The sequence below is a fragment of the Nicotiana tomentosiformis genome, chromosome 3 (genome assembly GCF_000390325.3).
Source record: "Nicotiana tomentosiformis chromosome 3, ASM39032v3, whole genome shotgun sequence".
In the NCBI taxonomy this organism is placed as follows: domain Eukaryota; kingdom Viridiplantae; phylum Streptophyta; class Magnoliopsida; order Solanales; family Solanaceae; genus Nicotiana; species Nicotiana tomentosiformis.
In genome coordinates, this window is record NC_090814.1 from 25,593,183 (window position 1) to 25,620,350 (window position 27,168).

The 27,168-nt window shown below is 36.4% G+C and overlaps 2 protein-coding genes and 1 long non-coding RNA gene across 9 annotated transcripts; 1 reads left to right on the forward strand and 2 right to left on the reverse strand.

The window, feature by feature from the left end:
• Positions 1–3,000: 3,000 nt before the first annotated feature.
• LOC138908722 (uncharacterized) lies at positions 3,001–3,887 on the forward strand. Its single transcript, XR_011415121.1, has 2 exons — positions 3,001–3,130; positions 3,427–3,887. It is a non-coding gene; the product is annotated as an uncharacterized lncRNA (long non-coding RNA).
• A 4,088-nt stretch (positions 3,888–7,975) lies between these two features.
• On the reverse strand, positions 7,976–13,299 carry LOC104097613 (uncharacterized). Of its 3 annotated transcripts, XM_009604207.4 has the most exons (6): positions 13,031–13,099; positions 12,800–12,870; positions 11,948–12,065; positions 10,794–10,899; positions 9,015–9,147; positions 7,976–8,387 (listed from the first exon to the last, which is right to left on the reverse strand). In XM_009604207.4, exons 3-6 carry the CDS (start codon positions 12,000–12,002, stop codon positions 8,175–8,177), a joined length of 507 nt encoding a protein of 168 aa, XP_009602502.1. In that variant the 5' UTR covers positions 12,003–12,065; positions 12,800–12,870; positions 13,031–13,099; the 3' UTR covers positions 7,976–8,174. The 3 variants fall into 3 exon arrangements, with proteins under 3 accessions (XP_009602502.1, XP_009602500.1, XP_009602501.1); XM_009604205.4 differs by lacking the exon at positions 11,948–12,065 and having other exon boundaries at positions 13,031–13,299; XM_009604206.4 differs by lacking the exon at positions 11,948–12,065 and having other exon boundaries at positions 12,818–12,870; positions 13,031–13,291.
• Positions 13,300–14,451: 1,152 nt separating this feature from the next.
• On the reverse strand, positions 14,452–26,816 carry LOC104097614 (glycerophosphodiester phosphodiesterase GDPD4). 5 transcript variants are annotated; one of them, XM_009604208.4, is made up of 9 exons: positions 26,404–26,813; positions 25,545–25,631; positions 25,310–25,407; positions 24,566–24,626; positions 24,292–24,372; positions 23,939–24,031; positions 22,213–22,302; positions 15,413–15,540; positions 14,452–15,299 (listed from the first exon to the last, which is right to left on the reverse strand). In XM_009604208.4, the coding sequence occupies exons 1-9, from the start codon at positions 26,581–26,583 to the stop codon at positions 15,131–15,133; spliced, it is 987 nt and encodes a 328-aa protein (XP_009602503.1). In that variant the 5' UTR covers positions 26,584–26,813; the 3' UTR covers positions 14,452–15,130. The 5 variants fall into 5 exon arrangements, with proteins under 5 accessions (XP_009602503.1, XP_009602504.1, XP_009602505.1 ...); XM_009604209.4 differs by having other exon boundaries at positions 24,566–24,630; XM_009604210.4 differs by lacking the exon at positions 25,545–25,631 and having other exon boundaries at positions 26,404–26,816.
• Positions 26,817–27,168: the final 352 nt, after the last annotated feature.

A 27,168-nucleotide genomic window follows, 5' to 3' on the forward strand; every position in this document is an offset into this window, starting at 1 on the left:
ATTCATAAATGACACTTTTATTCTCATTTAAGAGGAGCTTGATTCTAAGATCTTGTTTTCCTAGGTAGAGCTATAAATAGCAGGATTAACAGCCATTATAGAGGACATGAAACATTCTGCGCACAAAAGCTTTGCTTTACTGCTTGCTCCCAATTTAATAGCTTTCTTATCACTTTGTCATTATTTTCACTTCTGCTCTCGGAAACACTGAGTTCGGAGCCAGGCTTGCTTTCTTCTTGAATTTCAGTCGTTCAATCTTAATTTTATTCTTATTTCTTTGTTATTTTTGTATCAAATCAATTCACTTGTCTATAAATCACGTAACAAATTTAAATGTATCATTTTACGGGTTAAAAATATTAGAGTTTATAGTCACTTTTATTATTGAGTTATAATGTAAAACCGCTCTTTGAAGTTAGTAAAATTTTGAGATAAATTCTACGACGGTAGGACGTGGTTTTCACTCCCTTGAGCGAGATTTTTCACGTAAAAATTATTATGTTTTTAAATTTCGGCACTTCACTTTCTTTTGTGTCTAAAATTCTTAGGTTAAAGAACCAGATTTTTTAACACGCGAAAAATCTGGCAAGGCATAATTCACCCTCCTCTTGTGTCTAGGTGCGTCCTAAAATAACATAATTCCTACAGAAGATTCTAGTTAGGTCAATTAGTAGGGGTGGGCGTTCGGGCAGTTCGGATTGCATATGAAAATTTCGGTTTGGGTTTTCGGTTTTCGGATTGAAGAAATGACAATCCAAATAAAATGAATATCCAAATGAAGTTCTCATGTTAAATTGCCTACAAAGTTCATCATTCTCACCGCAATCATCCAAATGACGTATTCAAGTAATGAAATTGCTATAAAAAAAAATACAATAGAGACATTAATACGGCCGATAAGAAGTAGAAATAGTAAAACCATATTCAAATAAAAAGTATTCTCACAGAAACTCAGTACTTAATATTGAATATATGAGATAATATCTAATGAGTAAGGTATTGAACTTATTACTATTGACATATGGATAATGGACTAATTAAATATAAAGTATAAGAACTTTGAATTTTCTGATATTCAAAAATTCTAAGTATCATGGAAAGGAATACCTTTGACTTGCTAATAGTAATTTGATACACCGTACACCACGTTGTCTTGAAATGAGATATACCACAGATATTCGAATAAACCAGGAGTACGGATAATCACGGGCGGCTAATCAGATTAACTTGATTATCAAATTATTTTAATATTAATATTTAATTGAACTAGCATGTATCTGATCAGGCAAGAAATTAAGAACACTAAGTACTGAATATGCTACCTACTTTGTCCTTTAATTTTCAGACTAATAGGGACCTACACTTAACTTCAGTTTTTGCTTTTTCCTCCTAAAGAAATACTAGCGTCAACTTTCGAACAACCAACATTTAATTAAGAAGATACATACTGTTGATAGAGATTGCTGTTCATTTGTTTTATTAATGTTTTTTTATTATAGAAAATTTTTAAAGCTTCGAATATAAAAACAGATCTTAGCGATAAGTTAAAGGAGAAAAAAACAAAAGCTAAATCTAGTTAAAAGACCAAGAATTTGTAAGTACGCAAGGGTTAATATGCAGCGACCAGACATGGTCTAACGTATTTAGATATTATTCCTACGAGAAAGTACCTATATCATTAATTGTTCTTCTTATCATTATTCATTGCAAAAGAGCAATTAAAAATAAAATAAAAGTAGTATATAATCAATGAATTGACCTTCGATCCTAGGTTTTTCGTAACGTGGGCGACATACTTCATCAATTATTATTTTTGTAACTAATTTCAGTTTGATCATCTCAACTGTACCATTTCAATCAAAGGAATATATACTTCATCAATTATAACTTGTTTTATTTTTTGCAATTGAGCCTCCATATTATTTGAGCTCATAAACTACTTACACTAGAAGATAAAAAGATATTTTGCACTCACCATAATCATGATTGACCCAAACTTCTTCAGGATATTATTAGGAAAACTTGATTAAGAAAATGAAATTGATAGATCTTTGTAAATGGAGAGGACAAATAATAATAATAATGAATAAAATAGAAAAGATATCTTCTCCAAGTGATCCTAAACTTAGTTTTCAGAAAGGTCCTTATCTTCAAGTTTACTTAACCAACTATTAAAAACAAATAATGCTGTAGACAGCTGGATCCTTTAAACCAGATTAATATAGTGAGTAGTATTAATAAGAAATCCATTGAAAAATAAATACTATTTTAAAAAAGACATGGAAAAACTAGAAAACGTTGTTTGGAAGGAATAGTGGAATATGTTGTAATGTTGGACGGAATAATCCTTCCGATCTCATACAGACGAAACGTCCCTTCACCTTCACCAACGATGCCCCACCAGCTCATGAAAAGACAAATGAAGAGAGTGTTAAACATAAATGTCCTTTTTCAGTATTAATTCTTTTTTCATTTGTTACCACTTGTTGGTCTCAATTAACGTATGTTTTCTTTTAGGCCAAATATAGAGACAACTTTGTAGACTTTAATTCTGATATTTTTAGCATATTTACCTTTTAAGGAAGGACAAAAGAGTTTAGCATAATTAATTTTACTTTTTCTAAAAAAAAATATATAAATCTTTTTCATATTGGACGAATTTTTTTTGGAATAAAAGTTTTGTATTTCTATAAATTGATGATCCTTTCTTTTCATACAATAACACAATAACATCCAAAATATAGTCATTAAAGACTCTTGTTTAAAGAAAGATTTTTTTCACAATAGTTTTTGTACTTTCTTTTTTATTAGTTTTCTCTTACGTCGGTTAATTGAACAAACTTTACTATAATATATTTTTATTTTGTTGTCTGATTTATTATTTCTTAAATTTATTTTATTAGCTTCCACACGACGTCTTATTATTTCGATACCAATAAAAATTAGTGAACCGAACGCCTTCGGGTTTCTAGCTTCGCGCCTGTATCTATATTAGACCTGATCGTGATCTTTCTCACTGATCTCAATTCCCCGCCTAACCGTCTATCGACTTAAGGCCAAGCTTTGAGGATATCTGGCCAAATTCTTCATTTTCTACCCGATGCACACAGGGGCGGATCTACCTTATGAGGTAAGGGTACCACGGCACCCGCTCGCTTCGCTAAAATTTTTACTATGTACATAATATCTCTGTGAAGAAACATATATATGAATAGAGTGGCACCCAAAAGTCACGAAGTGAAAGCGGGTGCCATTGGTTCAGCCTTCCCTTTGGAGGCTTTCTTTGGCCTCATGAATGCAAGTTCGATAAGATTTCCTTTATTTTCAGTTGAGCCTAAGGCCTCACCTCTTCTTCTTCTTTTTCGGCTCTTTCCCTACTTTTCTTCCTTTTATTACATGCTAAGTCTCTCTTCTTCATTTGTTTAGAGCACGAAAGAACAATGGTGCGAGGCAGCAAAATTCTAGCGCCCAGAACGCCGCAAGGCAATGAAATTTCACCGCCCGGAACACCACGAGGCTGAGCCAGGCGCGCCAATGCATCCGGGCTCCATAGCGTGAGGCGATACATTTTGAGGGCCGCACATGGCGCGACGCAGTGGCGTGTCCATCCGAAGTTGTTTCGTTTTCTTCTCAGTTTTGGACTTGGTTACTTCACCCTAGACTTTACCCTACCTTATAAATACCTCTAAACTTGTTTTTGAGGGGTTGAACATATTTTGGTGGCAACAAGGGCTGCGACGCACTGTGAGGCACAAAATCGTAGCATTTTTCTTCCCTTTAACTAGTATTTATAGTTTTATGCTTTCAAACACTATTGTGATTGATCATATAACTATGAGTGGCTAAACTCCCGTGTGCTGGAGTTATGGGGAGTTCTTGATTGTTGACATTGAACGGTTGCTTTGATTACTTGATTATATCATTGATTACCGGAAAAATCGGATAACGTTAGATTTTGTGTGTGGTTCTAAGGATATGCGATACAATTCGATATAAATCGTGTAGGGAAATAGAGATACGTATATTCTTGACTATGAGAATGGGAATATTGAGCAAATGAATGAATAAGGTAAAATAAAACAAACATAAGGAACTATCTTTCAATATGAGAAGTGATCTTTTGTTACAATGCATTCTGCCCTTTAGCTTACAAGGATTCCCCCTTTTATAGAAGAGGATTATTACAAAAAATAATAAAATAAAACATATAGTGGAAGGCCCATAATGACCTGTCTCTTCCTTGATTCCTGCCAAGATTCTCTCTCTTGGTGCGGTCGCAACGGCTCTTGTCTGTGAGCTCGATACTGGCTCGAGTTCGTTATTGGGTTGGGCCTTTCGGTCTTGGCTCGAGTCCGACCTTCGAGATGGGCGTCGCGCATTTCCGACCTCGAAGTAGTGCCTTGCGGATTGATTTGGCTACGGGCTCGATAGGGTTATCGAGCCGACCCCTCGATCGACCTTCGGGCTCGAGGCTCGTTAATACCGACTTCAGAGCTCACTCCCGAAAATGTAGTTCCGACTTTTTAACACTCGAACTCGATCGAACGTAGGAAGGCCGAAATCTATTTCGACCGTATACAATCATATTTATTTATTTATTTATTTATTTATGTTCTTAATTATTTTACGGCGTACTATCCATGAATTTATAATTAAACTCGAAAGTAGGAACTTTAGATTGCATATAAGATTAAATAGAGTAAGTTCTTTATCCCGGGCATCAGAGAATAGATTCTCGATTAGAATAGACATATGCTAATTATTTTACTTGATTATTATGCAGTAATTATTCATGCATTCTAGTTAACTGTGATTCTTTAGACGTATATGTATTAGATTGACTTGAATAGGTGAACAACGCGTCAAAAAAACCTTGTCCCGAAATTTTTTTCATTAAGTGTTCGTCCTCGTTCAATTTCTAAGTTGGACATACGGGTGTCTGGAAAGTTATGAAGTTTTATAATACCTAAATCTTATGTTTGGAAGGTTATATAGACATTCACGAGGGAGGACAAGTAGTTTGAAACAAACTGAAAATATTTAAGAGAAGAAAGCGAACATAATTCAAACGATCATATCTCTTTATATATAATGAATTGATTTATGAACCATATATCAAATGAAATCTCTTTTAGTCTAGTTTCCAGAACATCAAATTTTTCGTTATTCCGACACTCTTACAAGAAATTGTGATATTTTCACTTAAGGATAATAGAGCAGAAATCTGGTTCCGAAAAAATATATTGGCGCGGCACGCGGGGCCACGCATGGAGCGGCGTTATAGTCTAAATTTGGTCCAAAAATAATAATCCCTCTTACTGCACCTTAGACGACATGATATGCCAAATTTCGGCATGTGTGACTTTAAAACGCGTAAAATAAAAGAGTACTTCGAGGCGCAAAAAATTTAGTTATTTCTACAGCGATTTGGAGAGGTTTTTGAGATAAGAACAACCTAAAGCTTCTTTAATCCACCCAAGGTAATATTCTTACTATGCATTCAAGTTAGAAACTTTAGATTAACGTTGTTTAACATCTTCTAATTCCTAAAACCTAGGTTTCTACCCAAGAGTCAAAGAGTTCTTCAAGGCCCAAAATCTAGGTTTTGTGGAGGCATTGTTCAAGATTTTGCGGAGACAAATTCAGGATTTCCTCAAAGGAAAAAAGTGCCTAGAAAATCTTTGCTAAGAAAATTATCTAGCTATTATTGGGGACTCAAATGTGAGTCATTTTGCTAGATCCGCAGTTCCTTGGAGTTACCTTCTTTTATCTAGTTATTATCGTTGCTTCATTTAGACAATATTTATATTATGTTTCAGTCAATTGTATTATTATTCAGTGGTGGTCATTCATGATATCATATTACCAGTTTTTGGGCATGTTGTAGTAGTATTTTTTCGTACTGTATCATATTTATTATTATTTATCTATACTTGATCTCAGATATTATTATTGCTCTTGTTTAAGCAAATTGTTATTACTGTGTTGGTGGATTTGGTTCGTCTAGCCGGCAGTGCTAGGTGCCATCATGACCTTGACAGGATTTGAGTCATGACAAAGTGGTATTAGAGCCCTAAGTTCATAGGTTCTACGAGTCATGAGCATATTTAATCTATGGGAGCATAATGATTAAACTCCGTCTTTTCTAGAGATATCTTAACTATAGAATTGAGGTCCATCGGATCAAAAAATATATTGTATAATATTGTATATAAAAATTAAATTTCAACTTCAACTTCCTTTTTCAACAGGTATGATTCCTAAAAGAGGAATTTTCAGAAACCATTATTGTTTAGTGGCTATTAACTTCCTATAGCTATCATATACGTAATTACTTCTTATAGCTACTATTCAGCTGTTACGGTAATGTATCCGTTGTATTCGCGCTGCTGTATTCATGAATACAGCAGCAAATAGCGCCTAAAAATCATGGCAGTCCAGCTGTACGCGCATGTATTCACATGTATTCACGCCATGTATTCATGAATACAACAACAAAAACCGCCTAAAATCAGGGCAGTCCAGTTGTACGCGCATCTATTCACATGCATTCGCGCTGCTGTATTCATGAATACATCAGTAAAAAGCGCCTAAAATCAGGGCAGTCCAGTTGTACATGCATGTATTCACATGTATTCACTCCATGTATTCATGAATACAGTAACGACAATCACCTTAAAAATATGTATGTCCATCTGTCTAATAACGAAAATAATATCAATTAGCGTGATAACTCCTAATATAACTCAACAAAATCAATTCTAACATGCCTCATTATCAATCCAACTAATTAGAATGATTTTTAGTTGTATAGAACTTTTGGATTTAGTGTGTTTCATTTTTTTTTATTGTTGCATTAATTAGATTCAACGTTTGTATTTACTGTATTCGCTATTTTATATTCAATGTATTCAAATGTATTTGTATTAACAATATTTTAGTTATTCCTAATGCATGTTATTACTGTTGTATTTCATTGGTTGTATTCACTGTTATTTCTATTTGTATTCAGTGTCTTTCACTGTATTTTAAAATTAAATGTATTCACTGTTTATATTCTGTTCTATTTTAATGTTTGTATTCAGTGTATTTCAATGTTCATATCATGTACTCATGCATACCGTACATGTGTATTCAGCTGTATTAAAAAAATACAGACATTCGAAATACATAAACACAAGCTTAAAAAGTGTATTTATACAAAATACAATGTGTTTGAGCGAATGGTAGTATATTTCATGACTCAATGGTAGTATATACCATAAATACTTATTTTGTTATAAAATATAAAAGGTAGCTATAGAAAATAATATTTTAAAATAATTTTGATTTATAATAAATAGGGTGTATACCTTTGGTATATGAGGTAAAATTTCCTTCCTAAAACCAATGTTAATCAAACCCAATCAATTTAGCACTCTTGATTTAAGTTACTACAAGCTTTTTCAATAATTTTTAACACCTAATCGTTTTAGAGTAAGGTTATCCAGATCTGAGTTGAACTTCGAGTACTGATGCTTCTTCAATAGTGTTCTGAGTCTCGCCGCAACAATAGACCAATTTTAGTACAAAATCCAGATGTATTCATCCAACAAAAAATCATGATTTCGAAAAATTTCAACTCTAAATTTTGACACTCATCAATCGAAAATTGAATTTTCTAGCTTTAATCTCTCCACTGAGCAATGCTATCGATTTCATCATCAACGCCGACGGAAGCACTTTCAAGATATATACGAAATAGGTTAAGTTGGGTAAGATTTAAAATTATGAGCCAACATTGGACAATGTTGGGTCAACTATATTTTCATGTAATTCTTTCTTTACAAATTCAAAACAGGTAAAAAGAAGTTGCGAAACATTACAGTTTCTTGACATTTCTTTTTTCCCTTTTACCTTTCTTTGTGGCCTTATGGGAGACAGTTGAGAAATATTATATAGATTGCAAGAAATGCTCGTTAAATATATTGCTAAATTTACAGAAAATACTTGCTTACTGTAGTAGGATAACCAAAATAGACACCATAATTTCAATATCACTTGTAACAGTTTTCAATGCCAATTCCTCTGAGACTGGAATTTTAAACTTGATACATGTACAGAAATGCCCGAATTCTTGATGTTCCATTACAAGAACTACTAAAGAGAAGCTAATACATTAGTTTCAAAGAACATTATACATCCCTCACTTTAACCCTGACTTCTGTAAGGGGTTGAACAGCCTTTTTTGGGCTTGAAGAAACAATCTTCTTCGGACTTGAAGGAACACTATTGATTTTGATTGGTTGACCGCTACTGAATTTACGAACCAACAATGTGAAACATGGTAAAAACAGTACATAAAGCCCTGCCAGGATGAATGGTGTAGCAACAAGCCAGCCCAACAACTGTAAAATAGTTCATAAGTTCAGAAATTGAAAATCAGCAGCAGAAGAACATCTTTTTCCTGCCTTAATCTAAAAAGAAGAGAAGAGATACGAAGGAGCAGATGGGAAGTATTCAGGATCAGAATTGAGATTGTACAAAAGACACCCTGTTCTATTAATTTTTCTATAGAGGTTTGTCTTGGAACTTAAACAAAGTTACCGATAAAAAATTTGGCGCATGCTGAGTGACTAAATATCACAGCCATAACGATGCTAATAATGCATGTTCCATTGGCAAGTCATATGTACGTATTTAAAACATATATGCATGGAAACTATTGACTTCGTGAACGGTCAACAAACAGGATCAGAAAAGTGTGAAATCTATTGGAAAACCAAAAAAGAAACCTTGTTTCACTTCAAAGTAATTAATTATCGCCACACCACAATACAGCTTTTCTTAGCACAATCAAAGAAAACTGACAAGTCCATCTCTGTTGAAAAAACTCAAACTCAATGTATAAAGCAAATATTGACTGTGGATTGAAGGCTCAAGAAGTAGATCATCAGTGCAACAATCAGAAGTAGATACTGACATGAGAAAGAAAGGGAAGAGAAAAATGCTTGAAATGAAGCTTCTTTACTCACCGCATGGAAAATGCTCAGCAAGACCTCCCACGAAGCCTGACCAGTCAAGACCTTCTTTAATGCATCAGAGGTCAAAGCAAAATGAGATCCACCACTCACAGCTTCGCCTAAACGTAGGAACGGAATCACCAAACTGCAAAGTGAGGCACATCAAGCATTGAGGATATTAAGAATGTATCATGAAAAAATATAATGAAAAAACATGGTTAAGAGGAAGACTGGAAAATCAGTATGAAAGCAATTAATAGCTTTCACTATAGACCTCAATTCACCACTCATTTAGACAACCCTCCATCTTATCTCATTGTTCCAACAAAACCCCCCCCGGAAAAAAAAAAATGTTACATTATGTTCCACACAGGCACACATAAAGTATGCATGTAGACCTGCATCTGGCATAACGGAATCCGCCAAGAACATCCTGCTGAAAAAGTCATCACAGGTTCAGACTTTTGAGAACAGAAGTTGATCATACCCCTTGTAAACATCACAGGCAGGAATAATGATCCCTCAGCCCAAGCCAAATAATAAGGTCTGTGCATTTTGTCCCCATTACTTCTTTATCATGCAAATTTTATTGACAAACAGGTACTAACTCCATGTACAAGGAGCATACAAGAGAACCTACATAAGAATGTCAATGCTCATATTTTTTGTTTCCTTAAGTTGAATGCTTAGATTTGTATTCTGTTTGATAGTTAAGAGCTGAAATTGCTTCATTGCCACATCAAGTTTTATAAACAGAAAAGACAAAAATCTCTCCTGAAATTGAAGTGGTTGCTCACATGGGTAGAAAATTCATATACATGAAAAGAACGTCTTGCATTTTTACGGAGTATATAAAAGAAGAACAGCAAACAGATATTTGCAGATGCTCTATTCAAACATGAGGCATAGTGAAACAGAAGCAAAATGTGTGACAGTGCAGATATATATGCATCGACTTATTTTATTCCTCAATCTCTTACATGAAACAGAACTCTTCGTGTCTATCTACTCAGAAAATGGTAAAAAAGAAGTCTGAGCAACAAGAACATCTCTGGCAGAACCAAATATTAAAAGATATACTCCCTCTATTCCATTAGTTTGTTCCAAAAAGAATGATACCTTTTTTATATTTGGAGATATTTTAACTTTAAATTTTCAATTTTACCCGTAATGACTGTTGGAAAATATAAGGGAAAAGGTAAATAAATATTATGTTGAGAGGAAAGACAATATTACTACATTATTTATTTATGAGCAGATATACAAATTGGTTGAGTCATGCTAGGCACTGGCTAAGAAATTATTTCAGCAATGTGAAAGTTTCCTGAGGATTAAACAAGCCTTCCTCTAACAGAGAGGGAACATGAACATCAAAATTTAAATAACAAACCAGCTAGTCAGAAATGGAGAATAACAGAAAAGCAGTTAAATGTCTCTAGAAGAAAATTGGACGTGAGAAAGAATTGGCTGAAGAAGGTTTCTTCTTGCATATGATTGTCAATGATAAGAGCTATTTATCGGATAAAAGTAGCCTTTTAATCATGACAAGTGGCAAGTCACTTATCCAAACCTTTTCATGCAAAATGCCACTTTAATTTAAAAATTGTGTTGTGTCAAACACTACCACATAAATTGAAAGGGAGGGAAGTCATAGGAATCCATATCTCATAATTCAGGGTCAGGTGATATTTGTTCAATCATTAAAAAGGATTTGGAACAAACTACTTAAACTTGGGTGGGGCGTTGTAGAAAAATAAGAACTGTTCTAGCCAAAGCCCCTCTGTTCAGTACCTCAACTCAACTGGAGTAGCAATGAAGTTGGCCAAGAACACAGTTGGTGCATGACACGAGGATCCAAGTACTGCAATAGCTAACCCACACATAAATACAGGGACCCCTGTCAAAGAAAAATAGATTGTAGATCAGGCAACTATAGGAAATGAAACTATCCAGTTAATTAGTTTTTAGCCAAAAAGCTGAGAAACCATATCGGAACTTGCAGTGTAATGCCTAAAGACGTCTATGCTGATTCCATTGACAGGATCGATACAATTCAAGTCTTTCCATCTTGATGGATGTTTTGAGCTAGGCAATGAAAGTTTGAATAACTCAAAAAATCCACATATGTATTTCATCTTTCACTGTAGTTCATGACTAGGAAGTATTGTCAATAGATGTGCCATATTTAGCTGAAAGAATAGCTTCGCAGAAAAGTATGCTCTCCACTCTATTTCATTAAGATGTTGCAAATTTCAGCATGTCAGTAGTCCTATCTGTTGTGAATTCCAACTCACCTGCTTGTGAAAGTATTTGTCGCCAAATCTGTTTGTAAAGATCACGTTTCACTTCATTTTTACACCCAACATACAAGATTTATTACTACTAAATCCTTCTGCTCGTATCTAGAACTTTCACATACATTTCAATTTCACTTAAAGGGAATCATTAACTAAAAGCAAATTAAACTTTTAAATGACCTTTAGAAAATATTTGCGAAGACCTAAAGTCATCCCTATAAAAGTCGGGCTCATAAATCTTATGATGTTATATGCTTGCTGGTCTAAGTTGCTCCGACACGGCAGTTTAGGTGCCGCACCCGTGTCGATACGACACTAGTATGGGTGTGGGTATGAGATCCACGACAGATGAAAAAATTCGAGACGAGATACAATTTGATTCCCAAAATCAGAACAAACTAGAGTAAATTTGAAGAAAATAGCATACCTTTATTTAGGAAATCAATCATTTACTTATCTACAACTTGAGAATAAAAAAGAAATCCACACTTTACAAGCTATACATAAGTATTCTACAAAAATTTTCATAATTTAGAGATATTTTTATATTTTTATTTTTTGAATTATTTTTAACTGGATCCCCGTACCCGTATCCGTACTAGGATCCGTATCCCCGAATCTTAGAATTTATATCTCGAAGGATCTGACCTCTAGATACGCACCCGTGTCCGAGCAACTTAGTTGCTGGTAGCTGCAATGTCATATCCTTTACCAATCACCAGATTTTCCTTCAGAATCGGCTTTTAGATTGATCTGGTTTCTGCAACTTTAGAATAAATATTTTAAGTCTAATGAAAATTTGTCTTTTGCAAAGGGAATTCATATCTAGTTTTGCAATTTTATGAGCTCAAGATACAACCAAACTCAAAATATTGTCCAACTTTTTGGTATGTTTTGATTTGGAAAGCACCAAATCCCCCCATCAGTTGGCATGGAGATCTTGCAGTGGACATCTCAATTTAGTGGGATAAAATTGTCTTTTGATTTTTCATCAGTTTGCCATATTCCACTTTTTTCTATGGATTCATCTCATCAACATTATCACCATCTTTGTACCCTACTTGCTTGCAAGCTCACGACCTAAAGTTTCTCAATGTACTTGAAAAGAAATTAACTGATCACAAGATAAATGTTTTCCATGAACTCAAGGCAGTAAAGATGTAATGCTTTCACAGGAAGAGCTAAAATAAACTGGTAGGTATAAAAGACTAAATCCATTTAATTAATATTGACAAATATATATATTAGTGCCTCTGTTTTACTTTTATGTGGCGTCATTTGACTTGACACGGTATTTAAAATTTGACTAGTGTATTATGTTAGTGGTAGTGGAAGAAAATTTCAAAATAATAGGAGTATAGTTAAAAGGTTAAATTTGATAGAGAAAGCACCATATCAAAGTATAAAATTTAATAATTAAGTGAATTAGAATTGTGGAAAGTTGAAAATTAGTCATATGGAGTGTCAAATAAAGTGGAACGAGGAGGATGAAAGAGATACCAACGATGGGAAAGATACCCAGTGTAACGCCAAGAGCCCCAGAGAATGCCAATTGCTTTGGCTCTGCACCCCTTCAAAACAAATCAATAAAACGATTTCATTCAATCACAAGTTCCGCCAGATCAGCAACTCTATGTGATCCAAATAGTGTTTAAAAAGTAGTGAATTCTGTTTTCAGTAAAAGTGTAAAGTTAGATGCCATTGAGGAATAGAAAGGGGAAAATGCGTAACCTGCGGAGGATTTGGAGAAGAGGATCAACGATCTTCTTGTGAGACCAATGACCCACTTTCAATCCAATCTGTTTGAACATTATATTGAAGACCTCTTAACTATCAATTCTTCTACTTTACACTCAATGGTCAACTCAAACTGATTGGAACCAAATGACTCATATGATATGGCGTCGCAATAGATGGTGGATCGCGCTGGAAAGGAATAGCAAAAAGAATCAATCACGTTCAGGATTTAAACACAACGACCTGAAATTGAATGAGATTCCTATATGGACTTTTTCCAACTATTAATTACACATGGCGAAGGAACAAAACGATGTCGTATGCTGGTTGGGGAAACGTATGAGTTGAGAAAGCTTTGAGCGCGTTTGGATTAGCTGATTGTAAATAGTTGATAAACTTGTAGTGGTGAAAAGTTTTTTTAAATGCTGAAACTGATTTTTAAAATAAGTATTTACGTGTTTGGATAAAAGTGCTGAAACTGTTGATGTGTTTGATTAAAAAATGCTGATAAGCTATTCTTTTGTTAAAATAACTAAAATACCCTTGAATCTTTTTCAAAAGATTATAAATTAAAAATTTCTTTGTAAAGAAAAGAATTAATAACGAATATGGAATGAAGAGAAAGTTAAGAAATTTATTTTGGGAAAAGTATTTTGTGAATTAGAAAATATTATTAAGGATAAACTAGTAAAAGTGTTGGTCAAACTAAAAGTGCTTATAAGTTAAAAAGTCATAAGTTGGAGGTGACCGGCTTATGACTTACGGCTGATTTTAGCTTATAAGCACTTGGCTTATAAGCACTTTGAGTGTTTATCAAACGCGTAGATAAGCCAAAAGGTGCTTATAAGTCAGTTTGACCAGCTTATAAGCTTAGCCAAACACCCTCTTTGTTTATAATGCGAAACAAGAGAAAGCTGATAAAGAGGCAGTGGAATCTGATATCCCCGCTCCCACGTTTGATTGAGCATGAAATTTATGAAAAAAAATAAGAATTTTGAAATTTATGATCCTAAACAATTCAAAAAGGAGTCCAGAGTATTTTTATGGTTATAAAAGCTTCTCATTAAGGGTAGAACTGTAAGTTTAAGCAAAATTATTTTCAAATTTAGAAAGGGATCATTCTTTTTGGAACGGACCAAAAAAGAAATATGTTCACATAGACTGGACGGAGGTAATACTATTATTTATGCTCGAAGTTGAAAAGCAAATACAATACGTAAGGCCAAAGCCAAAGACTTCCTGATCTCAAGCAACAATGTACTTAACTTTTTGTTATTCTTCCACATGACATGGAAAAGGGGCCATCTAAACTAGACTTGTATTTATCTGTTAAATCAACTGATAAGGGGCTCGTAATGTGAACTTTTCTAATCGTGTCATAAATTCCACTCGCATACACTCCATAAATACCCGCATTTTGCACAATGTACATTCATTTAATGTAACAAATAGGCTAAAATGCACTGATAGCACTGTCGTGTATACAAGTAAACTCCTTTCCAGAAAAGTTGCTCATCCGCTAATTTACGAATGAAAGAGGAACAAGCAGATATAACGTATCGTTCCTAATAACCAAGCTGATAAAAGATGAATCAGAAAGCAAAGGGCATACATTGCTTAAAGAGCATAGCAGTAGAACAACAATCATCTCATCGTCTTCAGAAAATTATAGTATTCCCAACCTTCTTCATTTTAACTTCAAATAGCTGGCCTGCTAATAGCCTGACAGTACCATTACAAGAAGCCCTTTTAACCATAGCTATCAGCAATCTCTCCTAAAGCTTTAACTTCTGTGATACATTTCAGCATCATCCAACCCGTAGCTGGCAAATGTGGCGCTGCTCCAGCATGTCAAGCTGATAATGCAATCGAAGTACATTTAATGCTGTATATTAGCTGATTGGTGTTGTCGTCCTGTGTCCATCCTTCTTCTTTTTTTTTTTTGTCTTCTAAACACACACTATTTGAGAAAATAATATTTTGCATTTGTAAAACCGAAGCCTCTCCCGCTTGCATTCCCTGGTTTACTTTTCCCATTTCACTTGCAGGGCGCAAATTTTGGTTTATCTATCTTTTGAAAAATATAACTTGTCCTCAAGTGGACAGAGAAAAACCTTCCTCAAAGCATTGTGTCCTCACATCTTGCATAAGGCGTTGGAGTAAAGATGGATTGCTTGTAACAATAGCATCCACCCGCTCAAATAACATTTTCTTCATTGAGTCCTCATCATCAACAGTCCATGCATAAACCTTTTTATTCCTCCTGTTGAAATAAAGAAAAGGAGAAATCACAAGGTTAGATAACTGTAGTTGTGGACCTAAAATGAGTGCCGTTATGATGCATGTATGGACCACAAAACCGATTAAACTTCATACCCATGGAGGATTTTCATGAGATTCTCATCAATTAAAGGATGGTAAACACCAACAACTGCAGCACCTCGAAATCTCAATAACTTCATTCTAGTTCCTGTTGAAGGATCTACCATGACAATGTAACCTACCTGCAGAACCACCAAACATCACATTCGCATAAACCAAGCTACGATCAATTCAGCTTATGTAGAGTGGAATTTATAGGGATAACACTTAATTCAGTAAGTTTATGATCTAAAAAAAGATAGTAAACCTACAGCAAATCTAGGATACACTAGTCAAGCTACTGTTTTAGTGTCACAAAATCAACTCCACTTTCATGGAGACTTTTTCTCGCATTTGTCAATACATTTTCGTCATGCTATAATCAAACAGAGAATAATGGAACCACTTTTATTCTAAAAATAGTCAAAATTATTCAAAAAATTAACTTTACCTCAGCTTTCGGACACCCTTTCATTCATCTAAGACAGAATCCATTTTTTCCCTTAATAGTCGTGTCCAAAACAATTCAGACACCTAATTCAGAACGGAGAGAGTACAATTTTGAAGAATAGCAATACACACCATCCAGAAAGTGTCTAATTTGTTATAAGTTATACAGAGAGCAATCACAGCAAACACTCAAAAGAAGCTTAGACCTCAATGAACTTGTTCCTTACATTGCCACCTCTCCTTTTTTTTGATGAAGTAAGGTGTTGTATTGCTGGCATCAGGAAGATGCAATAAGTACAAAAGAAGGGATGTTAGCTCCAGTACATCATGTGCTATTCTAGTCATAGGGAGCTAACCACAAAAAAATGGGCCATCAGGCTAGGCTCATTGAGCCAATAAAGTCTAAAAAGGGAATAACATTATTTACGGGGGAGGTATTACTCCAACTGAAAAGATACACTAGACATCTAGCTTTCAAAAAGTGAATAGGAGTTAAAATGCCATCAAAATATCTTCAATTCCTTTCTGTCCAAAGACACCAAAATATGCAACCAGGGACCATTTTCCAGATACTTTTGATGGCCTTGCTGACTTTCCAAAAGCTCCAGCTTTCAACTGCTTCCTTAATGTTCTGAGGTATTGTCCAGCTGATACCAAAAATTGAGAAGAACATGTGCCAAAGATCAGTAGCCACTGTGCAATGCAAAAATAGGTGATTGATTGATTCTGAGTTTAGCTTACACATGTGGCATCTATTCACAATCTGGAAGTTCCTCCTACAAAGATTGTCTTGTGTCAAAATAGCACCTTTAAGAGTTGTCCATGCAAAACAGCTGACCTTTGTAGGCAGTTTGATTTTCCAGATTAGCTTCCAAGGCCACATGTCAATAACTTCATTCAAAGCACAAAGTTTATTGTAACCTGCCTTCACTGTATATGCCCCTTCCTTAGAAGTACCCCATCTTAGCTTGTGTGCTGGATACTCGTTGTACAATTTGCTAACCTTCCAAGTAGATCAAGCACTTCTTCTATCTCCCAGTCTTGGATGTTTCTCCTGAAAAGGACCTCCCAAGTGTTGTTGGATCTATTCTGTGCAACTGTTGAGTTAGGATCAGTAGCTAGGTGGAAAAGAGTGGGGTAGGTTTCTTGAAGTGTGAAGTTCCCTAGCCACTAATCCTTCCAAAATTTCACATGTGCTCCATTACCAACTTTGAAGGATACTTCTTGTTGGAAGACTTCCTTTAGGCTGTTAATGTGCTTCCAGGGCCCAACCCCATGAGGAGCTCTTGCGGTTCTGGTACTCCAATTATTTAGGTGACCATATTTGGCTTTCACTGTTTCCTTCCATAAGCTTGTGCCTTCTTGCCCATATCTCCAATGCCACTTCATTAGCAAACTCTTGTTGTGTTTTGAAAGATCTCTAATGCCCAGACCACCTAGTGACTTTGGTTGAGTTACAGTTGCCCACTTCATCAAATGGAATTTGTGACCTTCACTGTTACCTTCCCATAAAAAGGATCTTCTCAATTTGTCCAGCTGCTTTCGGACTTTACTTGGCATAGGGAAGAGGGACATGATGTAGGTTGATATGCTGTCCAAGACACTGTTGATCAGAGTCACCCTTCCACCCATTGAGAGATATTGCATCTGCCAAGTTGCTAATCTTTTTTCCACTTTCTCAATCACACCATTCCACACCTTCACTGACTTATGTTTTGCTCCCAAGGGTAGTCCAAGGTAGGTAGTAGGAAATGAGCCAATGCCACAACTCATTATACCTGCCAGCTCATCTAAGTCAGGTACCACATTGACAGGATATATCATGCTTTTCAGTATGTTTATGTGTAGACCTGAAATAGATTCAAAAATAAGAAGGGTTAAATTAAGGTACTGCAGCTGCAGTCTTTCAGCCCCACAGAAGATTAGTGTGTCATCTGCGTATAGCAGATGGGAGATTGAGATTGAAATCCCTGAGTTGTTGCTTATCTTGAACCCTTCAATTCATTCCAATTGCCTTGCTTTATCAAGTATTTTTCTCAAACCTTCCATTGCTATGATGAAGAGAAAAGGTGAGAGAGGGTCTCCCTGCCTAATCCCTTTCTGAGGGGAGAAAAAGCAAACTGGAGATCTGTTGATGAGGACTGAGTATTTGACAGTGGTTAGACTGAACTTGATCCACCTTATCCATCTTTCACCAAATCCCATTCCCCTTAGAGTAGACAGAAGATAGGACCAGTTGACTTGATCAAATGCCTTCTCTATGTCTAGTTTACATAGAATTCCAGGGACTCCACTTTTAAGTCTCTCATCTAGCAGTTCATTTGCAATAAATGCTGCATCAGTTATCTGCCTATCTTTTAGGAATGCATTCTGTTCCCCTGAGATTAGGTTCCCCATCACTGTCTTCATTCTTTCTGCCAGAAGTTTAGCCACTATCTTATACACACTTCCAATAAGGCTTATTGGTCTAAAATCCTTGAGCTCTACTGCACCTTTTTTCTTGGGGACCAGTGCAATGAAGGAGGCATTGCTGGACTTTACCATATGACAGTTATGGTGGAAATGGTTGATTGCTGCCATGATGTCCGGCTTGATAAATTCCCAAGTTTTTTGGTAAAAAGCCATTGTGTAGCCATCGGGCCATAGGGCTTTATCTGGTGCACAAGAATTGATGGCTGCCATCACTTCTTTTTCTTCAAAAGCTCTTTCCAACCATACTTCTTCCTCCATCGAGATCCTGGCTAAGTTTTCAAAGTTGACACTAGGCCTCCATTGCTCACTCTCTAAATATAACCCCTGATAAAAGCTTAGGATTTCAGTTTTGATGGCTTCTTGGTCCTCAGTAATTTCCTCCCCTATCTTCAATCTATTAATGTAATTGTTCCTTCTGTGGGAGTTAGCCATTTTCTGAAAGAACTTAGTGTTTCTATCACCTGCTTTAAGCCATAGACATCTTGATTTTTGTCTCCATGAGACCTCCTCAACCTTTGCTATTTTCTGTAACTCCACTCTTATCTGCATTAGTTTCTCCTTTTCAACCTGTGTTTGGGCCCTGTTCTCTGTTGTTTGCTCCAACATTGCTAGCTCCTCCAGTAGTTTAGTCTTTTGTGTTTCTAGTCTGCCAAACTCCTCTCTGTTCCAATTAGTGATGTCTGCCTTGAGCCTTCTCAGTTTCTGCACAAGTATAAAATCTGGGCTACCTCTTATCACATAGCTCTGCCACCAGCTTTTAACCTTATCAATGAAACCCTCGGCCTGTAGCCACATATTTTCGAACTTGAAATAAGAGGGGGTGGCTTCCCAGTCACCATACTCAAGGAGTAGGGGCCTGTGATCAGAGATCACTCTTGGGAGGGCTAGCTGCTTGATAGCTTTGAAACTGTCGCACCATTTAGGGGAAATTAAGAACCTGTCTATTCTCGAAGCTTGCAATGAGTCTTCACCTCTGAACCAGGTATAATAAGCTCCTTGTAGAGGCAAGTCTATAATTCCCAGGTCTTGGATGATGTCTGAGAACACCATGGCCCTGGACCTTCTAACACAATTGTATCTTTCATTTTCATACCTACAAACATTGAAATCACCCCCTATAACCCATTGCTCATTCCAGATAGATCTGATTGCTGCAAGTTCTAACCATAGTTCCTCTCTTTCAGGATTTGTGTGTGGCCCGTACACTCCTGTAAAACACCATCTGAACTGTTCATGCAAGCTTTCTAACATGCATGAAAGAGTGTAGCAACCTTGATGAGTATCCGTGTTTGCCCATTGCCTTTTGTCCCATAAGATGATAATACCTCCACTGTTCCCTACAAATTTCAACTCTGCTCACTCTACCCAACGATTGCCCCATATTTGTCTGATCCATGATATTGGGAATTCTTCTATTTTTGTTTCTTGTAAACAAACAATATCTGACTTCCACTTCTTAATCAGTGATGAAGTTGTAGTCCTTTTATCTGCTTCATTCAATCCCCGCACGTTCCAGCTTAATATTTTAACTTTCATCCAGAAAAAGCTTTGTAAAACCTGTCCCTATCCCCTTTCCTTTTACCCTCGTAATTTAGGCCCCCATTTTAGTCTTTCCAATTATTTTTTTTGCTTCTTCTTACCCATTTTTTTTCTCTGGAAGGTGACTTTTGTTTCTGCAGCTGCATTTGCCTCTTTTGATCCATCCGGAGGATGATACCCATAATCTCATGCTCAAACCCTTCTACGTTAACCCCAAAAGCCTTGCATGCCTTTAACATCACAGCCTTTGTCCATCTTGTATGCTCGTAGATATTTGGGGTATCGATTACTTGCATGTTTGAAGAGCCATGTTCATACCATAGGAGGGTAAGTGTGTCGCAAGAAGAGAGCTCGACATCTGAACTGTCTACAACTTCAGTTGGTTGTGGCATCTTCCTGCAAATTTTTTGCAGAACCTTTTCTCCTTCATCGTCTGCCTCTGAGTCGCAGTGGGTCATTGAAGAAGGTTTAACACTGGGCCCTTCTGAGAAGGAGGCTTCTAGTTCTATCATTAGTGGGTCAAAATAATTTACAGAGATGTAGGGGTTGGGCTTCAAAACACATGGGTCAATTTTAGGCCCAGTTGCTCTCCAGATTTGCTTTGTTAATTTTCCCCTCTGTGCATGCTTGCCTTTTGGGCCCTTTTTGTAATATTCACGGTCCACTAAGAGGCCCAAATTTTGAGTCCTCTCTTTGACCCCAACATTTGATTTAATGTGCCTCCCAGCTGGCATCCTGTACGTATGCCCTGAGTTTGAGGCAGCCACGTCAGCCTCTTTTGAATTAAAGATGATGGGTCTATTTTGGTTAAAGACCACTGGGTTGTTCGTTGGTTCCTTCGCTTGACTCGAGGAGGGCTTATCAGAGACTGCCGCCTTCTCTACTCCGACGGCGACTGAAACCTCGCCGGAAATTGCAGGTTTTGTGAGTACGTCCTCCAAAACTGAAATCTTGTAGCTCGCGTTGCTTATTTTTAACTCGACAACCCCCGGGTAACTCATCTCTTTTTCTTTTACACAGATTCTGGCCCAGAACATATGTGCCCTGTTTTTCGTGTCCTCATCGGTGCCTATGAATCCTCCGAACTTATCTCCTATGAAACTGAAAGTTTTTGATGTCCAGCCATGCAGAGGGATTCCAAAGGCTTTGATCCACTTCTGTCCCATTACACCTTTGGTTGAAGATGACCCAGATTCCGGCGACCACCACTCAAGAGTCAAGTATCTCCCATTCCAGAACCAATACCCTGCTTTTACCCTAGCTGTTTCCTGTCTCGATGGTAGTTTGAAGAGGAACAAATTATGGGCCATCGGAGTGACCATGAGACCTGCTGTTACTTTCCACCTTGTGATAAACCATTTTTGAATTTGAAAGGGTCGTTGAAGCAATCAATCAGGCACTTGGATAGAAACTGGGAGCTTTCATCGGCAGCAGCAACATCTTCAGTAGCAGCCACTACATCTTCTTGCTCGTTGACTTGTGTAGGCCATTGTGGAATCTTTGCAGCCACTAGAAAGGATCTCTTTTGCACATCTGCAAACGTTTTGAACTTGTAGTTGGCAGCCTTCCCCAAAAATTGTAATATTCTTCCTGCTATATCTCCCCACCCCCTGTTGTAGTCGTTTTCTGGTATTATGATGGCAGATTTTCTGTCTCCAACCCAAGTTTCAATTCTGATGAATCTGCCATAAACATTGTAATTTTGATACACCCTGTATAAATACGCTTGTATCTTTCTCCCCCACCTTCTGTAAAGACTCCCGGCGCCACGTGAAGCTTGGTACATTTGCTCACATACCCATCTGATGTTGTCCTCATCAATCTTAATTTTACTTGTAAATCTACTGCCCCTTTCGACCATAAGAACCACCTTTCATTGTCTTCACCGATGTCGATAAGCTCGTAGGACTTGTCACCTCAAATAAAGAAGAGTTTTTCCCCCATGTTATGCGAAGGAGGAAATTCACCGGAAAAGGAGTGAAATTCCATCGGAAAGGGTACCGGAAGGTGAATGAAAAAGTAGGCACATTTCCCAAGTCAAAGAAACTTATCTTTACAATCTGCTCTTACAAAACCCTTGCCACCTCTCCTGCAACACTCAGGGTACAAATACAGTTGATTTGAACTAACCCAGCATTCTTTCATAGGATAAAAGGAAATTTAGCACAATAATGTCAAGAATATGAGATTTCAGATATAGTTTCCTCCATTTGCAAGACCAACATTGCACGAAAAGACTGCAAAAGCATCAGAACAGACCAATATTATCTGTGTCCTAAGTCACTTCTAAAATGGTTGGCATGCAAGAAAATGAGAAGTGAACGCCAAACTGAAGAAAAAAAAACAGTTGTTACCATAACATCTGACGACAGTTTCATCACATCTCTTGAAAAACTGTCACTTTTAGCCCATACAAGGCAATTCTTACAGCCTGTATTGTTGACCTGTAAAAATTTAAAAAGAGAGAGAGAGCACAGCACAAACCTCAGTCACGTGGGAAAACATACATTTAAGTTGCAATAGACAACAAGGTCAGTGACATACACCATCCATTATCAATAATAACACTTAAGCACGCAGTTAGCTGTCTTTTTATAGCCACATGTAATTAATTAGCTGTCTTCAAAAGCCAGAATGATAATTAACTCGGCAAAATACATAAGTAACCACCTGAACTATACACCAAATCCCTGTTATACACTTTCTAAGGATGGATAACATATTTATTATACACACACCATTTTTGCCAGATGGCATGCACGCGTGTGTTTAACAAAAAAAATGAGCGCGTCAAACCTATGCATTATCTGTCCAAATCCTTATATAAGCACACGTGTCTAAATCTTATTTTTTTCCCTTATTTTCTTAATTTAATAGTTAAAGTAAAAGAAAAAGATGTCCAGTCCCTTCTTCCCCATTTGGAGCCCCTGCGGTCCCCGGAATCCGGCGAAAACCGCAGCTCCGTTTTCTTTCACACGCCTCCCCATCTCCTCCCCTTTCATCTCCTTTAAGTAGATTTCGGCCATAACTTGTAACGCCGGTGACGATCTCCATTGCCAGGTCATTACTTCCACTATCAGTTCATGGCCGACGAGCTCAAATGTTCTCCGGATGGGTGGAGCTCTCGGATCTTTCCGACAAGTTGGTGGTTCTTCATTCAGATCTGGTCTCGTTTGGTTAATAAAGGCAAATGACGACGACCTCCATTTTCCGGCCACTGTTACAGTGGCAACACTCATTGATTAAAATGGTGTTTCCATAGCAAACAAAACAAACAAAACCCAGAAACCAAAAAATGGTGAAAATTTTTTAGAGAAACGAAAATACTGGTAAAGAAGAATAAAGATGATGAAGAAAGTGAGTCTTCAAAGAAAGAGAAGAATTTAACTATGGTGGTGCTTCTGTTTTTCTTCTGAAAGAGAAAGAGACGAGGAAAGAGAAACTGGTCAAGAAAAATTTAAGTGTTTTATTTTTATAAAAAAATTATTAACAAGTGCCACGATGTTATTGGTGCGTGACATTACATATAATCTGAAAAATTGGTCAAGAAAAAAGTGGTGTGTACTAGACACAATTTTGAGCGGTTGCGTGTGTAATATGATATTTATTCTCAAAAAGTGTGTAACAGGGATTTGGTGTATAGTTCAGGTTGCTACTTATGTATTTTGCCTAATTAACTCCAGATAAAGGAAAAGCTGATCATGGATAGTGACTACCAAAAGTTGTAACTTTCTATCGGGATGAAATCCATAAGAAAGCATGAAACAATTTCTCCTACTCCCACGTAAAAGCTAAGAAAGACCACACAATATGCCTCAATCAGCTGCTCCTACAGAAGAAGTAGATATGAACTTCTTCTTCTTCCACAACTCAAAAGAAAGGAGGGCAAAAACAGAAGAAGAAAGAAGTGTAGAAATAAACTTCTTGGAGTTAACTGCTGGGTTGCAAGTGCAAGTATTGTAAAGAACTCACCAACTAGGTTAATATTTTCACCAATAAGAGAAACCATATGATACATGTTCAAGTAAATGTTATGGCTAGTAAGGTAACTATTTGGAAGAATGGGAACAGCAGACTTACAATAGAAAGAAGATCCTTTGCAAACTCTTTTTCATACAGCGGGGGACCAACTTTTGCATCAAGAATTACTCGGCGGACAGAACCTGATATCAACTGAAGGAAATGAAATGCCAAGTTATTAAACAAACAGCGAAAAATCCTATTTCCGGAAACAACATAAGGAACATCATGCAGGTATTGTATATGACAATGAATTCTATGGACAACATCAGTATCGCCAATAGCTGGCAGAAATATTACACACTAGTGGGAGATAAAACTGTGGCTTTTATTTTCTTGAAAGAGATATAGAAAGAGGAGAATGAAAGAGGCATGGAGTGAGAGAACAGTACAAGCTTGGATTTTCCGAGTACCTTTAATGCATCTTCAACTGTTGGAACAGTTAGATCATGATGCTCCAACTTAAGCTGATGAACTGCATCGAGCTCTTTAATCTACAAATACAAAGTAAAGAAATCATATTCAACATTCTACTCTAATATGTTCTTGTTGGACAGAGGCAAAATCAAAATACATTGGAGCTATTAAAATACAAGGTGTTAGTAAATAATTTATTTTAGATGCATGACAAAATAGGATCCAATATTTGCTTCAGTCAATCAACATTTAAAACCTAACGGTTCCCACCTCCTTTGAGCTTAAGTGTGAAACTTTAGAATTGTTGTTCCCAGTTATCCGTTGCAAATCCCTGCCTGCGACATGTGAAAATCAATGCTCCAGACTACTAAAACAGTGAGAAACAATTGTTATCATAAAATTCCAAATGAATGTCGTAATATATGTCCCCTCTTATCTTCTTGCAGGAAATAGCTCTAAACTACGAAGTGTGGAACCAAATCTTAGGCTGTATTCCCAGTATGGAATAAAATTTACATGCCTACCTGGTCAAATTCAGCTTTGACCCAAAATATGTAAGGAAAATCCAGAGAAAACAAGTATTTCGAGTAGAGAACAATTATCATTGAAGTTGAACTTTAATATCTTGTAGAAAATATCAACTTAATGAGCCTCCAAACATGCAAGGTTCCTACTATTGCTTTGTCCTGCTCTACTTCATATTCACAAACATTCTTTTACCACTTCAAACTTTGTTTCTCATGCGAATTCTTGGAAACTGAATAAGGTAGATCTTTTGTCCTTGAAATCTTTTGTTCTCATCCATGTGAACTGTCTCCCAGCATAAAGTAAATATTTATAGTAGCAATGCTTATTTTGGAAAACATTTGATTGGTCAAACTTAAAAAAACATTTGGGCACCACCTTTTCCGTCATAGCACAATGCATATATGAACTAAGTTTTTGTCACAAATTCTAAAGCTTTAGTTGGAGACGTGTCGCTAACTGGTTTCCCTGAGTTTTAAGTCCACATACCGGTCATGGAGGGCAAACAACACACCATCTGAAGAACGAGAAACATCAATCTCAATGCAGTCAGCCTGAGAATTAAGAGCAGTTCGGTATGCAGCCATCTACATGAATGATAAGATTATCAGAATTCCAAATAATGAAGTTGGGGATCATTTTGCGACAAATTAAAAATGAACAATATCAGCCAAATAAAGATGTTTCCAAGAATGACTCAACCAAAAGAACAGAAAATTCCTACAGTGTTGGGAAAGGCCTTCGACGAATCACCACCATGAGCACAGACCAGAGGAAGACTGTGCAGCCAACTACATTTCTGTGATTGCATCTGCATAATTATGTTTACATTATTCCTTTGTATGTTTAAGGAACAAGCGATCCTACCAAATGCAGGAATTCAAATACTTCACTCATGCAGTAAGAAATACAAACAGCTGTTAGAACCAGAAACCTGTACCCAATATGCTGTATGAACAATTTAGTGGGTCATACCAATCTCCCCGAAAAATTAAACTAAGATATGTAGGTCTCAACACTGATTCATTATCAGAAGGAAAATATATTAAAATAATTATCTAGGATTTCAAGACTCTGTTAGAGCAGAGATAGTACCAAATATCTGTAGGCAAGTGATACGAGCACGGAGGGCACTAACCAAAGGACTTCAAAGGATTTACTCATTCATTTACCAAATTAAATCCCAAAACTCCAATCTGGAGGAAAAAACAATAAGGCAAACAACTAATTGATTGCCTGCAAAGTCCATCACAACGTGTTTCCCTTCATTTGTGATAATATGCACCTTTCTTCGCAACGCCATCATGTTTGTCTAACAGATGCAAGATTATTTCAGTTATTGGCACCAAACAATGGAGAAAAAATTCATCAAACCAAAATTTCCACATTCCATAAGAATTGTGAAACATTATGCACCAATACCATAAGCTTTGTTTTCGTCTTGCACTTTCCCTTTTTCTCTCTTTTGGTGATAGAAATGATAAAGCATTGATCAACTCGGATAAAGTGAACGTAACATATTTAGCACCTGTGCTTTCAATATGAACACCTAAAAGTTATATGAGAAGGAAAGAGAATATAACCTGATGGAATCGACGGAGACGAAAATGGAAGTAAATAGGGGGGATAATGGCGATGAGGGCGAGGCCAATGAGCAGAGATCTAAACACCTTTCTGGAAGTGAAAACTCTGAGCTTTGGCTTAAGCTTTCGGGACAAGAGGCCATGCCTCTCCAACCGGAGTCGACGCTGTTGCCTGTCCATTCTCCACAATGGCACCCACCGATTTGTCCAATTCAACGGATTCCCATTGTTATTTCTTGTTGGTTGATGCAGAAAAATGCTGTAGTCAATCGAGTGTTTGATCACAGAAATTAGTAACTCTCACGAAGCAAAATCTATACATTTTGACTAGTATAAATTAGTAGATGGAGGGTAATTTTTAGTAATCTAGCATTTTAAATCTTGATTCTTGCTTACTTCAATTTTAATTCTCACGAAGGAATTGTTATAAGCAATATCATTGATTTTTTAGTAAAAATAATCTCAAGAGCCCACCTTGGAATATAAATGATGTTTATTCTTTTGTCAACAAAAAAGTTATTATTCAGTAAATAGAGAATTTTCCAATTCTATTATTTTATCTATCAATCAAAAAAGCGAAGCGAGTTCTATTACATATTGATTGGTGAGCTAATCAATATCAAATATGAAATGAAAATCGTTAAATTATTCAATTAAAAAATAATAATAATTTATGAATAATTGAATTCTTTTTTCAAGTTAATTCAAATTATTCTAACGTTTTATTACTTATTTATTTTTGTTTGGCATACAAAAACACTTTTG